At 37.9% G+C, this 16,034-nt stretch overlaps 1 protein-coding gene across 1 annotated transcript in view; it reads right to left on the bottom strand.

The window, feature by feature from the left end:
* ZC3H8 (zinc finger CCCH-type containing 8) overlaps positions 1-16,034 on the bottom strand; it is a 46,261-nt gene that overhangs the window by 9,626 nt on the left and 20,601 nt on the right. Inside the window, exons 3-8 of the mRNA XM_028497131.1 lie at positions 13,366-13,603; positions 11,930-12,069; positions 9,582-9,704; positions 9,070-9,181; positions 7,776-7,885; positions 6,600-6,649 (exon numbers count right to left, since the gene is read on the bottom strand). Coding sequence (XP_028352932.1) covers positions 6,620-6,649; positions 7,776-7,885; positions 9,070-9,181; positions 9,582-9,704; positions 11,930-12,069; positions 13,366-13,603 — 753 coding nt within the window. The 3' untranslated portion in view covers positions 6,600-6,619. The remainder of the gene's footprint in view (positions 1-6,599; positions 6,650-7,775; positions 7,886-9,069; positions 9,182-9,581; positions 9,705-11,929; positions 12,070-13,365; positions 13,604-16,034) is intronic.

The raw sequence follows: 16,034 nt of genomic DNA, 5'->3' as shown, positions 1-16,034 counted from the left end.
AGATTGCTTTTGCTATTTGGGGTCTTTTGTGTTTCCATACAAATTGTGAAATTTTTTTTTCTAGTTCTGTAAAAAATGCTAGTGGTAGTTTGATAGGGATTGCATTGAATCTGTAGATTGCTTTGGGTAGTAGAGTCATTTTCACAATGTTGATTCTTCCAATCCAAGAACATGGTATATTTCTCCACCTATTTGTATCATCTTTAATTTCTTTCATCAGTGTCTTATAGTTTTCTGCATACAAGTCTTTTGTCTCCTTAGGTAGGTTTATTCCTAGATATTTTATTCTTTTTGTTGCAATGGTAAATGGGAGTGTTTTCTTAATTTCACTCTCAGATTTTTCATCATTAGTGTATAAGAATGCCAGAGATTTCTGTGCATTAATTTTGTATCCTGCTACTTTACCAAATTCATTGATTAGCTCTAGTAGTTTTCTGGTAGCATCTTTAGGATTCTCTATGTATAGTATCATATCATCTGCAAACAGTGACAGCTTTACTTCTTTTCCGATTTGGATTCCTTTTATTTCTTTTTCTTCTCTGATTGCTGTGGCTAGAACTTCCAAAACTACGTTGAATAAGAGTGGTGAGACTGGGCAACCTTGTCTTGTTCCTGATCTTAATGGAAATGGTTGCAGTTTTTTACCACTGAGGACGATGTTGGTTGTGGGTTTTTCATATATGGCCTTTATTTTATTTATTTATTTATTTTTTTTTTTGTGGTACGCGGGCCTCTCACTGTTGTGGCCTCTCCCATTGTGGAGCACAGGCTCTGGACGCACAGGCTCAGCAGCCATGGCTCACGGGCCTAGCCGCTCTGTGGCATGTGGGATCTTCCCGGACCGGGGCACGAACCCGTGTCCCCTGCATCGGCAGGCGGACTCTCAACCACTGCGCCACCAGGGAAACCCATATATGGCCTTTATTATGTTGAGGCCTCTATGCCTACTTTCAGCAGGGTTTTTATCATAAATGGGTGTTGAATTTTGTCGAAAGCTTTCTCTGCATCTATTGAGATGATCATATGGTTTTTCTCCTTCAATTTGTTAATATGGTATATCACGTTGATTGATTTGCATATATTGAAGAATCCTTGCATTCCTGGAATAAACACCACTTGATCATGGTGTATGATTCTTTTAATGTCCAGCATAGGTTTTTTGCAGAAATTTACAAGCTGATCCTAAAATTTACATGGAAAAGCAAAATGCAGGATAGCCAAAACAATCTTGGAAAAGAAGAACAAAACTAGACAGCCTGCAATTCCTTATTCCAAAACTTAGTACAGTCACTCCTCCATATCTGCAGCTTCTGCATCCACAGATTCAATCAACTGTGGATCAAAAATATTTGGGAAAATTCCAGAAAGTTCCAAAAAGCATAACTTGAACTTGCCATGCATCAGCAACTATCTGCACAGCATTTACACCGTATTAGGTATTATAAGTCATCTAGAGATGATTTAACGCATACAAGAGAATGTCCTTAGGTTATGTGCTAATATGCCATTTTATATAAGGGACTGGCGCATCCATGGATTTTGATATTTGTGGGATCCTGCAACCAATTCCCCTTGGATACCGAAGAACAACTATTTAAAGTTATAGTGATCAAGACAGCGACAGTATATAAGGATAAACATTATAGATCAAGAGAACACAACTGAGAGCCCAGAAATAAATCCTTACATTTAGTTCAACTGATTTTTGACAAAGGTGCCAACGCAACTCAGTGGCGAAAGGGTAGTTTTTTAAAATGCTTGCTGGAACAACTGGGTATCTATATGCAAAACAAAAATTTGGATCCTAACTCACACCATTCCCAAAAATTAGCTCAAAATGAATCACAGACATAAATATAAGAGCTAAAACTATTAAAACAAATTTAGAAGAAAACATAAAAGTGAATCTTGTGACCTTGGATTAGACAAAGAATTTTTAGATGAAACACCAAAAGCATGATCCATGACGAAAAAAAAAAAAACTGATAAAGTGTACTACAACAAAATGAAAACGTTCATGCTTCAATAGACACTCTTTTTAAAAGGTAAGCACAGGGCTTCCCTGGTGGCGCAGTGGCTGAGAATCCACCTGCCGATGCAGGGGACACGGGTCCGTGCGCCAGTCTGGGAAGATCCCACATGCTGCGGAGCGGCTGGGCCCGTGAGCCATGGCCACTGAGCCTGCGCTCCGCAACGGGGGAGGCCACAACAGTGAGAAGCCGACGTACAGCCAAAAAAAAGCAAGCACAAATTAGGAGAAAAAGACAAAGCCACAGATTGAGACAAAATATTTGCAAATTATATATGTGATAAAGGATTTGTATCCAACATATATAAAGAACTCTTACAACTCAATAATAAGCTTACAGACCAATTAAAAAATGGGCAAAGATCTGAATCCACCAACAGCACATGAAAAGATGCTCAACACCATTAGTCATTAGAAAAATGCAAATTACAACTACAATGAGATTCCAGCTCATCCCTAACAGAAAAGCTATAATCAAAACAGCTGACAAAAAACAAACAAACAAAAAAAAAAAAACAGGTGACAATAACAAGCATTGGTGAGGATGTGAAGAAACTAAAATCCTCCTACATTGCTGTTTGCAATGTAAAATGATACAGCCACTTTGTAAAACAATGTGGCAGTTCTTAAAAAGTTAAACATGTATTTACTGTCAGACCCAGAAATTCCACTAAAGTAGTAACCTACTCAAGATAAATAAAAATGTATGTCTGCAAAGCTAATAATAAGCTCATCCTAATTTTTCTGCCTACCTATACTTCCTTGATGCAACCTAAGGTTTTCTGTGATCTCAAGTAGCCACCTCTTGATCCCATGACCTAGAAATAAGTCATCCCTGCTTGAGGAAATGAAAAAGTACTTCAAATTAACACAGGTCCAAATCTACCCTGAACTGACAGCCACCCACCAGCACCAAAAAGTTCCACAAAACCCACCTGTTCCTAATTGTACCACCAAAAGGGAAAAAAGTCCTTAGATGAGAAGTTCCTCAAGAGAATATTCATTTATGCATTTGGTAGCTTCGTAACATTGATTTTGTGTGATATCGCCAAGGCATATTTTGACAATATATTAGAATTCTCATTTTCAAAAAAAAAAAAAAAAGTATGTCCACAACACAAAGATTCACACACAAATGCTCACAGCAGAATTATTCTTAATAACTAAAAATTGGAAATAACACAAATATCTATCAATTGGTGAAAGGATTAAAAAAAGTGGTATATCCATACAATGGAATAATGGAGCAATTATTTTTTTAAAAAATCACTGATATATGCTAAAGCATTGATGAATCTAAGCCATTATACTATATGAAAAGAGCCAGAAGCAAAAGACCACATGCTGGGGCTTCCCTGGTGGCGCAGTGGTTGAGAATACACCTGCCAAGGCAGGGGACATGGGTTCGAGACCTGGTCCGGGAAGATCCCACTTGCCGCAGAGCAACTAAGCCCGTGTGCCACAACTACTGAAGCCCACACACCTAGAGACCATGCTCTGCAACAAGAGAAGCCACTGCAACGAGAAGCCCATGCACTGCAACTATAGAGAGCCCACGCGCAGCAAAGAAAACCCAACTCAGCCAATAATAAAAAAACAAAACAAAACAAAACAAGACCACATGTTGAAATTTATATGAAATACTCAGAAAGGCAAATCTAGAAAATTCATTAGCGGGATTGGGAAGTGACCGCAAATGGGTAAAAGGAATCTTTTGGGGGTGTCAAAAACCTTCTAAAACTAGATTTTGTGATGCTATGCAACTCAGTAAATTTACCAAATAATATTGAATTATACACTTAAAACAAGTGATATAAATCATACCTCAAGCCACTGCAACGAGAAGCCCGTGCACTGCAACTATAGAGAGCCCACGCGCAGCAAAGAAAACCCAACTCAGCCAATAATAAAAAAACAAAACAAAACAAAACAAGACCACATGTTGAAATTTATATGAAATACTCAGAAAGGCAAATCTAGAAAATTCATTAGCGGGATTGGGAAGTGACCGCAAATGGGTAAAAGGAATCTTTTGGGGGTGTCAAAAACCTTCTAAAACTAGATTTTGTGATGCTATGCAACTCAGTAAATTTACCAAATAATATTGAATTATACACTTAAAACAAGTGATATAAATCATACCTCAATAAAGCTGTTTTTAAAAAAACTAACAAAGTAAAAGGGTCCAAAACAGTCAAGGTGCTCCAGAAGAACATTAGAAAAATTATCAAACTATATCAAAATCCAACAAAGCTCCAGTAATTAAAGCAGTAGAGTACTAGAGCAAAAGACAAAAGGAACAGAACAGAGACCCCAGAAATAGACCTCTGTTTGAAGGAAACTCGATATATACCAGAGGGGGCATTACAAATCAGTGGGGAAAGGGCAGTCTTTTCAGTTGAATGGTTCTGGGAGATTGGTTATCCATATGGGGAAAAAAAAGAAAATCAAGTCCCTATAGCACACTGTTTAAAAAAAAAAAAAAAATCAATTAGTCTTAATTCTTCCCTTTTCCCTATACCCACAGCTGCCCTCTTTTTCGTGTAATTAAAAATTTTTTTACTGAGGTATAATTGACATATAACATTATATTGGCTTTAGGTGTACAACATAATAACTCAGTATTTGTATAGATTGAGAAATGATTGCTACAATAAGTCTAGTTACCACCTAACATCATACATACTTAACCTTTATGATTTACTCTCTCAGCAACTTTCAAGTATGCTCTACAACATTACTGACTATAGTCACCATGCAGTACACTACAGCCCCATGACCTATTTATTTTATTGCTGTAAGTTTGTACCTCTTGACCCCTTTCTTCACCTGTTTCACCCACTGCCCAATCCCCATCCCCTCTGGTAACCACCACTCTGTTCTATCTATGATTTTGGTTTGGTTTTATTTGTCCATTTGTTTTTGTTTTTTAGACATAAGCGAAATCATAACAGTATATTTCTTTCTCTGACTTATTCTGCTTAGCATAATTCCCTCAAGGTCCCTTCAGAAAAATTTTCATGTAATTTAGCAATTCCTCCCACATGGAAAGTACAGAAAGTAGAGTATACTTTCCTACTCCCTGACTTTGGGCTTGGCTATGTGACTTACTTTGGTCAATGGGTTGTAAGTAAACATGATGTGATACAAACAGGGCCTTGCCCTCTTGTCCTTCTGCCAATGCCATGAGAAAAACATGCCCCAGCTAGCCCCTTGGTCCCAGGAGGAGAGTGAGATGAATGTGGGGCAGAACCATCCCAGAGGTTCTGCTTTATGAAGCACAACCAACCCAGCCAGAGCCAGCCTGTATCAGCCTATTCCCAGCCAACCTGCAAATGCATGGAAAAAGAAATGTTTATTTTTATATGCTACTGAGAGTCTTGTGGTTGGTTTTAAACACCATTATTGTGACAACTGTTAACTGACAGAATTTCCAAAGGATTAAAACATAAATGTAAAAAGCAAAACTATAAAAAACTATAAAAGATTAAAGTACTTTACAGCCTCATGATAGGGAAGGATTTCTTAAGTAAGACACAAAACACAAAACCTACCATAAAGAAAAAGATTGCCAAAACAAGTAATTCTGCTCACTGAAATGCCTTTAAAGAAGTGAAGACAGCCCACAAAAAGGGAGAAGACTTGTCACACATATGTCACAAACAATTTATATATAAAAATCAATTTATAAAGGACAATCAGCCCAATAGAAGCATAGGCAAAAGACATTAATGGCATTTCACCAGAGATGAAGCTCAAAAGCCAGTAAGCATAAGAAAAAATGTTGAACTTTATGAAAATAAAGCTATGTGGCACCATTTTTACACCCATTAAATTGGTCAAAAAATTTAAACTTGTGACAATATAAAGCATTAGTGAGTGGGGAGCAACAGAAATTCTGTTACACAGTTGATGGCAATAAAAACTGTTATAAGTACTTCAGAAAAGACTGGTATTATCTTAAGTTTTAAGATGATACAACAATTCGATTCCTTGGTACACTCAGGACAACTCACACATATTTTCATCAGAAGACATGTAAAACAGTTATTTATAATAACAGTTTATATTTTAAAAATTGAAAATAACCTCAATGTCCGTCAATAGTAGAATGACTAAACAATTTGTAACATATTCATAGAATAAATGCTATACAAGAGTAAAAATGAATGACAGCTGCATGCATATACATGAATGAATCTTACAAGCATAATGCTGAGTGAAAATAGCAAGTCACTAATAAGTATAGAATATGATACTGTTTAATATGCAAACCCAAGCAAAACTAAATATAGTATTTGGTGAATCATACACATTTGGTAAATTTACAAAGAAACAAAACAGAAGAATTAAAAACACAAAAAGACAGTGACAAATCCAGAAAGGGAAGCAGGTCCATGGAGATCCACATATATATCTATTTATATGTATCAAATATTTTATAAGTTCTTAGTGGGGTAGGAGAGAGAAAAAGACTTCTATTTGAGAAAATGTAAAAAGGCCTATGTCCCCATGCCAATTTCCAGAGACATTTCAGAGGGGGAAAAAAGTGTTAAATCATTAATTTTACCTTTTTTATGTATTTTATTTTCATGACGACTTCTTTTCAGGATCCAAAACCTAATATGGGGGGGGGGAAATCACGCAATCATTTTTATGCATTAAATTCAGGTACATCATCATACTCTTGTAATTTTCTAAAGATTCCAATAATATTCATCCTAGTACTCATCTAATAATATTTACTATAAGAGGAACTGGAAAATGACTTTTACATTTATCATTTTTTCCCACATACATTCATGCTAATTAACAACCAAATATTTGGTATAATTTCTAATTCCAGGGTAACCCTTCATATTTCACAACTAAAAATATCCAGAAACAAGGACCTTTGACTTTCTAATATTTGCATACAATCAAGGGAACTTCTGCCGCAAGATGGAATGGTTGGTTTTAAAAGGATCTTTTATTTTCACTTATATTTCAGTTTAATTTTGAAGAGACTAGCTCCAAATAACAAATGGGAAATGAAAGAACATAAACAACTATTATTTTTCAATTATCTTTTCTTACATCTGAAAGAATATTTGAAGAAACTTTGAAATAACTTACTTTGAAATAACATACTTAAGTATGTTTTGATGTAACCCTAAAATATTTATCAACCAATAATCCTTAACTTCCCTTCTAAGAGTGTAACAGGAGTACTATTTCTATTTGCTTTGTTTTCCTTTGGTTAACTTAACTACTAAGGTTGCTAACTACACTGAAGGTTTAAGAACATTCCAATTTACACCAGCAGTAAGTATAAATTTTCCTTTAAGCTACAAGGAAAAATATACAAATGAATTTTCTAAACTGAAGTAAATCCTTAGATTATCAGTCCTAATATAACCCATATGCTACCCTATGAGGCACTCTCCTTCAGGAACTGTGAGTGTCCTTTCAAATTCCACCCTTAGTTCAAAAGTATTCTTTTAAAAAGAAAAACAAAAATTAAAATTGGGGCTTCCCTGGTGGCGCAGTGGTTGAGAGTCCGCCTGCCGATGCAGGGGATACGGGTTCGTGCCCCGTTCCGGGAAGATCCCACATTCCGCGGAGCGGCTGGGCCCGTGAGCCATGGCCGCTGAGCCTGCGCGTCCGGGAGCCTGTGCTCCGCCACGGGAGAGGCCACAACAGTGAGAGGCCCGCGTACCGCAAAACAAAAAACAAAAAAAAAAACAAAAATTAAAATTGTACTTACTTTAGCCAACAGTTCTTGTGTTTCAGCAGTCAGTGGAGCATGTGAAAACTTGCAATATTCTCCCTGATAACATTTTGCTCCTGTATGGTAAAACTTGCAAGGATACTCATGTTAACCCAAATGTTAAGGAAAAGAACAACTGTAAATCCAACTAAAATAATTTGTTATTAATTTAGTAACTATTTTTCCTACATATTCTACTAGTAGAAACAAATTCTCTATTTAAAATATGAGACAGGGCTTCCCTGGTGGCGCAGTGGTTGAGAGTCCGCCTGCCGATGCAGGGGACACGGGTTCGTGCCCCGGTCTGGAAGGATCCCACATGCTGCGGAGCAGCTAGGCCCGTAAGCCATGGCCGCTGAGCCTGCGCGTCCGGAGTCTGTGCTCCGCAACGGGAGAGGCCACAACAGTGAGAGGCCCGCGTACCCCAAAAAAAAAAAAAATGAGACAGTAAATTAACTGGGTTATAAGAAAAATCTAATTTTAGGATGATTATGAAGTTTATTGGCTATCACAGGACACTTTTTTCCTTCATATCCATCTTAAAATAAACTACAGGTATATTTCACCGATATAAGAGAGGGATGTGTATTTTAAATACTTTGAGAAATGGGATTATTTTTGAAGCATTCTTTTGCAGTGGGGGGATTAAAGTCAATGACAATGATGTCTTACAAATCTGGATCCTTCATATATTAGGCTTGTATAAAATAGGAAATTGTTTTCTAGGAAAAATTTCTCAAGTTAGAATTTGCGATTCCTTGTATTGAATGACTGAAGGAAAACAACTTTTGTGTTGATCAAAGGTCCAATTACCCTAAAATGTTTATGTTCGTATGTTTACAACATGTCTAGACCATTTACACTGAAGAGTTAGGGTTATTCTTCAAATTAAGGGACAATTAACCTCTATACAGTACAGAATGTGCAGAAAATGAGTACTCCCAAACTGTGCAATTCCTGCCTCTTTTATGAAGTAGATTACATGAATATAGATTCAATTAGTGGATGTCACAGCAGAAATTCAGAGAAAGTTTTTCTGGATAGGTCTGAATAGGTCTCATGAACCTGTTACACTACCCAGGTTGACAGCATGTGCATTTGAGAGACTTTCTAAAGACTCTTGCTTGGGGGAAAAAGAAAAAATATCTGTGCACAATTTAATCACTTCAATACTGAGTTGAGCTTGGATATGTAATTTTGCCATGGCTAAAACACTGGTTTCACTCAAAATTTTACATTCATGTAAATGTTTATGAAAAGTAAAGTTACTGTACCTTGTGATAAAGGATATTATGCAAATACAGACAGTTTTCACCTCTGGTACAATATCCTTGTACATAAAACTTACACATTTCCTTTTTCTTCTCTATCTCTGCAGCATGATCAAATTTACACTGGTCTCCCTGGGCCAAAAGAAGGAACAAGGAAAAACCATTATTCCTCATAGTGAAGTCATTACAATTCCTACTTAACTTAATGATTCTAGAAGAAAACAAAGTCTTAGAAGCAGTACAGTCTAATTCTTAACGAGCTATCATAACCACATCACATATATATATCTGCTTAAAAATCTGTCAAGTCCTTAATATTTTTAACACAAAGCATTTTTAAAAAATTATCTACTTTCCTAAACATAAAAGAATATTTCAGTAAAATTTTCTAATTGAAACTTTCCCAGAAGGAAATGGTTCTAAAATTGTACAGGTATGCTTTTGGAGTGTCTAATAGAAAGAGGAGTTGGTTTTAGTACATTTTTGCTATATCTTACATTTTAGCATATTTTTGCTTACACATTTTTTATACCTTAATACATTTCCTTTCAAGAAAATATTTACAAATTTGTTTTCCCTGGCGTTGCACCGTATGTTGGTTGATGAATCCCTGACTCATTCTCACAGGCTGCTGCTTCTCTTTAAGTTTACCATCCTTTGAAAACAAAAACAAAAAACTAAATGTGAGAAATAAAAAATTAAATATTTTATTCCACTGTACAAAAAAATGTTTTTTAATTAATTATTTATTTATTTTTGGCTGCATTGGGTCTTCGTTGCTGTGTGCAGGCTTTCTCTAGTTGCGTCGAGCGGGGGCTACTCTCTATTGCGGTGCGCGGGCTTCTCATTGTGGTGGCTTCTCTTGTTGCTCAGCACAGGCCCTAGGCACACGGGCTTCAGTAGTTGTGGCGCGTGGGCTTAGTTGTTCCACGGCATGTGGGATCTTCCCAGACCAGGCATCAAACCTGGGTCCCCTGAATTGGCAGGCAGATTCTTATCCACTGCGCCACCAGGGAAGGCCATACAAAATTATTTTAAACCTCCTTTAAAAACATTAAAAAGTAACTCTTCTGAATTGGCCTGCAGGTAAGATGTGGACTTTTGTACATCAGTTGAAAAAAATGAATGTTTTGTCAGTTTCAACAGCATTCCATCACTGAACACTATGAATATATTTTATTGTACCTTGCCCTCGTTTTAAAAAATTAATTTAAAAATTTTAAAAGGAAAGTACCACTACGTTTAAAAAGTGAAGTCTAAGAACAAGGCTCTTTAAAACAATGGGGACAAACCTCAAAATCATAAGGTAGGGCTTCCCTGGTGGCGCAGTGGTTGAGAGTCCACCTGCCGATGCAGGGGACACGGGTTCGTGCCCGGGTCCGGGAGGGTCCCGCATGCCGCGGAGCGGCTGGGCCCGTGAGCCATGGCCGCTGAGCCTGCGCGTCCGGAGCCTGTGCTCCGCAACGGGAGAGGCCACAGCAGTGAGAGGCCCGCGTACCGCAAAAAAAAAAAAATCATAAGGTAAACTGCAAGTAATGGGATCTTTCATTTCAATGAGATGCTCACTACATGTGAGCTGAGTGTACTGATGAGCTCAAATTAGCAAACATAATTAGAAATATACCCTCAAAAATGGCAATAAAGGTACGAAAACAAAAGGGGAATTTCATTTTAGGTCTTTAGAAACATAAATCACTTTTACTATGTTAACTTGTGGTACAACTTACAGCTTCTACATACCACATACCCACATACAGTCTTAGGAATTCAGTAAGTACAAAGAAGGGAGCTGGCTGTATATTTATGTGATCTGCTTTGCAATAATATCAGACTTCCACTTAGCACCATCAAAATTATGTGTCTAATAAATATGTCAGTTTTAACTCTGGGTTTTATTTTGATTATGTTATTAAATTCTAACATATATGTTTACAATTTGTTCCTCATGTAGCAGGGCTGTCAGCTTTGGCTGAATAATCATTTGAGTCAATCTAAACCAAGCAAAAGTGGGGACTTCCCTTGTGGTCCAGTGCTTAAGACTCCACACACCCAGTGCAGGGGGCCCAGGTTGTCAGGGAACTAGATCCTACATGCCACAACTAAAGATCCCGCATGAAGCAACTAAGACCTGGCGCAGCCAAATAAATAAATAAATATGTAAATAAATATATATTTTTAAAAAAAACAAAGGAAAGGGAAACTGCCTGGGTCTCTAGCCCTGCCCTGCCCCTTGTAACTACAGGCAGTTACCTAAACCCTAGGGCTTCGGATTCCTCCTTTGTAAAACAAATTTTATATAAACACATTTCAATCTATAATATTTGGTATTTCTAATATTTTACCACCCTCAACTCTTGCCTCCTGAACCAAGCCTAACAAAAAAAAGGGGGCCATCCAGCTTAGAAGCCCTCAGAAAAGCAGAGTCCAGAGGAGTCACTTATTGTTCTACCGTGATTACATCTGCAAACCAAGGAAGAGGAACTTCTACAAAGCAAAATCAAAATTCCAGGAGAGTAGGGAATGTCTGATAAGGTCAAAGCTCAAAAATATTCATTTTTAATTTCCAGAGGGAGTCAAACACCAACAGACCAGGGACTTTAAGAAATGTCCTCATGGCTATCTTATATTCTTCCTGCCTCCCATATCTGTTTTTGTACAGCCCTCAGAAATCAGGGGGCTTGTGTGCATGTATACAGGGGCAACAGGTACGACACTAAGGCTTGAGTGGGCACTGGTAGGTAACGAGTGTGAGGGAAGGCAGCCCAACAGTGAGAAAGAAGAACCCACAGAGCCCACTGGAGGTAAGAGGCGATCCCATTGGGGTGCAAGATAAAAATCCAAAGGCAGGCAGTGCCCTCCGACAGGTGTATATTCTCATACCTGTTCCTGTGAGCCATTGTTCCTCAGGGAAGCGTTTGATCCTTTGTCTCCAGTGCCAGGCCATTTTCGCTTCATTTTCTTCTGTTTACCATTCTTGTGAACAGCTTTAAGGTTTTTATTTTTATTTTTTTGTTTAACAGCTAAAAACAAGAAAGTTAAATTTAAAGATGATACAAAAGTACAACAGCAGTTTACTCTTAAGAAGTATATTCTATAATAATCCAGGAAAACTTCTCCACTGCTCAAAGAGTAATAACTAGGATGATGGTAACCTGTCTTTCTAGAAGCTCTTGGATTAATATATTCTGGATCCCAAATGAACTCTTTGTGAAAATATATAAGGTATTATTGGGGAAAAAAACAAGATAATTCATGAAATCAATCTTGCTAGCCATCAGCCAGATCCTTTTGAAGTGTTCAGAGTACAATGGATCTAAGTAGGAACTGCTATAGCACTGTGACAGTAAAACCTTCAAATGTTTTTTTTTTTGTGGTATGCGGGCCTCCCTCTGTTGTGGCCTCTCCCGTTGCGGAGCACAGGCTCCGGACGCGCAGGCCCAGCGGCCATGGCTCATGGGCCCAGCCGCTCCGCGGCATGTGGGATCCTCCCAGACCGGGGCGCGAACCCGGTTCCCCTGCATCGGCAGGCGGACGCGCAACCACTGCGCCACCAGGGAAGCCCCCTTCAAATGTTTTAAATGACCTCATATATGGCTGTCAGATTACTCACTGAAAACATTTTATATATTAAGTTTATCTATAGATCCATTTTAAATAGAAGAACATTTAAAGAGGAGAAAAAAATGAGAAGATTAAGAATTTCATTTACAATTGTCATTTATTCTCATGACTTCCATTTTAAATAGAACATTTAAAGAGGAGAAAAAAATGAGAAGATTAAGAATTTCATTTACAATTGTCATTTATTCTCATATCTGTGGCTTAATTTCATTTTAGTAATCTAAAAGAATATATTTCTGAGTTTAGTCTGACACACTACCATCCCAGACATTAATTAAACCCATTCTTCTTTAGAGGACAGCAAACAGGTATTTCCTGTCCTTCACACATGCTGAGGCCAGGGATTTAGCATTCTCCCTTTCAGAGTAGTCATGTCCTTTGAAAACCCTCCTGCACTCTCCGCTCCTCCCGCAAACTGAGCGTTTGTACACCAAGTGACCAGCTCAGATTTGGTGAAAAGATCCAGGAAAACGTGATCTTATCATGAGATAAAATGCAAGCGAACCCCTCCCCCCATCCATATATGGACAAATGTGACTGCTTCTCTACATAACTTTTTTTTTTTTTTTTTTTTTTGGGTGGTACACGGGCCTCTCACTGTTGTGGCCTCTCCGGCAGGCGGATTCTCAACCACTGCGCCACCAGGGAAGCCCTTCTCTACATAACTTTAAATGATAAAATAATTGGACTCTTACCTTTACCTTTCTGGGTATCCTTTGCTCCCTCTTTCTTCACAGATTCTTCAGGAAGCGATAAGCATTGAGTAACATTTGCCATCTCTTTAGCTTGTATATATTGTTGAAGCTCTTTAGCAAAATTATCTTCTGATTCCTGACTGCAGATATCATTATCACTATATACATCATAGTCCTTACTTCTTGATTTTCTACGTCGCAAATTCTTCCGTGATGTAGAGTTTCCGAAGTGCCTAAACTAAGTGAAAATTACATTTTCAATTTTTAAAACCTAGCATAATTCAAAACAATCTGGTTATAAAGAAGAAGCAAAGACTGGCCATGAATTGATCATTGTTGAGGTTGGGAGATGGGTACATAGGGGTTTCATATGCTATTCTTTCCGTTCTTATGTATATGAAATTTTCCAGAATTAAAAAAAAAATCTATCTTTAAAGATGGTTTGAAGGAAGATTCTGAATTTGTACACTGTGTGTACTTTACTGAATTGAAAGACTAAAGCCCCAGGGGGTGGGATGAATTGGGAGATTGGGATTGGCAATATATACACTAATCTGTATAAAATAGATAACTAATGAGAACCTGCTGTATAGCACAGGGAACTCCACTTCGCTGTACAGTAGAAACTAACACAACACTGTAAAACAACTACACCCCAATAAAAGAAAAAAAGAAAAGAAAAAAGAAAGACTAAAGCCCCATATCTTAATTATTTGATATAAAGGAACTACAGAATTATAGTTCACATTTTATTTCTCCCTTCGCATAGACTATACTTTTAAACGGTTTAAGTCAATAGCTCGTCATTTCATAAAAGAACAAGTACACTGTAATGGCCCAATTGAAAATCCGCTATACTAAGTAAGATACATCACAGATACCAAAGCCTATTTTTTCCCTATAACTCACAGCACTGGTGGCATATGATGTGGCAGCAATGATGAGAAGTAAGAAAGAATTGCCCCATTCTCTGTAATTAAGTTAATTTTACTTTCAGAAATAGTCTTCTAACTCTGTTGTTGGAGCTGCCCCAAGGTGACAGCTACAAACACAGGCATCCACTGGAACAGGAACTCAGATACGGCAGCTGACCCTGAAGCAGCCCGAGGTGATCAAAGCAGACAACTTAAAGCACTTTGCATATAAAAATTTCCAAGTACTGGCTTCACAGGTGTCTATGCTTGGTGACACAGGTGTATCAAGCTGTATAATTACAATCAGTACATTTCAATTAAAAAGTTTATTTTCAAAAAGCCCAACTGCCAAAGGGCTCCTACTCTGATCTCAGGAAGAGATGATATGTCTATCATTAAATTGGCCAATTATCCTGCTCCAGAGCTTTTGGGCCTGGTCTCATCTACCCTCACATAACTGATGAAGGCAGCAAAAGAGAATCACAAAATATACTAGGTGGTCCAGTTTAATGGTTTACCTTTGATGGTTAACTTCCAAGCTAGGAGCTGTACCACTGGAGGGTTGACTGTGGCCTAGAAAATGAATTTGCCCCCTGCTTGAAGAATCCGAACAAGCTGAGAAGGTTGCCTAACCTGACAAGGGCTTCACTGTACATGTTATCTTCATTACACCAGACAAGTCTACCAACCAATCCAATCTTCAAGCCTCCAAGTTTCTCATCTCCGAGTCCTCAAGAAAAGAGCACCCTTTTCCAACATACCACAGAACAAACTTGTAAACAGCTTCAGGTCAGGGGTTAGGCCTGGCCTCCTGCTTTTATAAATAACGTTTTGCTGGAACAGTCACACTCATTCATTCATTTATCTATGGATGCTTAGCTGTGACAGAGACAATATGGCTCACAAAGTCAAAAAGATGCACTTATCTGGTCCTTTATGAAAAAGTTGGCTGACTCCTGTGATAATTATTATGTTTACCTTGGTTTTGGCCTTTAATTTTATTTAGTAGGCACAGGGAAAACCAAAAAATCATTCAATATGCAACAGTTCACAAGAAGTTTAGCTCAATCAAACATGAGACTCTATACAGTGCACCTGAATCAAAATATTACGAGGATCCAAATGAGTGATTACGTGTCCCGCCTCCCCCGACCCGCACAAGATGCAGAGGCCTGCAGTACTGAAGCTGACCCCTTTTACTACAAGTAGTAACAAAACTGACTTATTTGTATTAAATGAAGAGATGAGATGACTTGGCAACATTATAAAACCAGGACAATCATCAACTATGTTGTTTTACTATAGAGAAGTATTCCTAATTGATATGATTCTTTTCAGAGGGCACCGAAATACACAAGATACAAATGATTGCTTAAATACTTTTCTTCATGCAGCTAACTATAAACTCATTGCTTTGATGTCTGTTGTTCTCTATATAATTTGGAAAGTATAAGAACACGATATTACAACTTTTTTATGTTTTATAAAGGAGTCTACATAAAGTATTTTTCTTCTTTAAGTAAAATATTTTCTTGCATTTGATTCAGGATGGTATATAGAACTCGTATGGCCTCCTGAAATTCCACAGAAATAAAAGTACAGAAATATAAAAATTAATAGTCCTGGGCTTCCCTGGTGGCGTGGTGGTTGAGTGTCCGCCTGCCGATGCAGGGGATGTGGGTTCGTGCCCCGGTCCGGGAAGATCCCACATGCCACGGAGCGGCTGGGCCCGTGAGCCATGGCCGCTGAGCCTGC

Source organism: Physeter macrocephalus, chromosome 12 (assembly GCF_002837175.3).
Source record: "Physeter macrocephalus isolate SW-GA chromosome 12, ASM283717v5, whole genome shotgun sequence".
Taxonomy (NCBI): domain Eukaryota; kingdom Metazoa; phylum Chordata; class Mammalia; order Artiodactyla; family Physeteridae; genus Physeter; species Physeter macrocephalus.
Note: the sequence above shows the minus strand (reverse complement) of the source record. Positions and strands in the feature narration are given on the sequence as shown.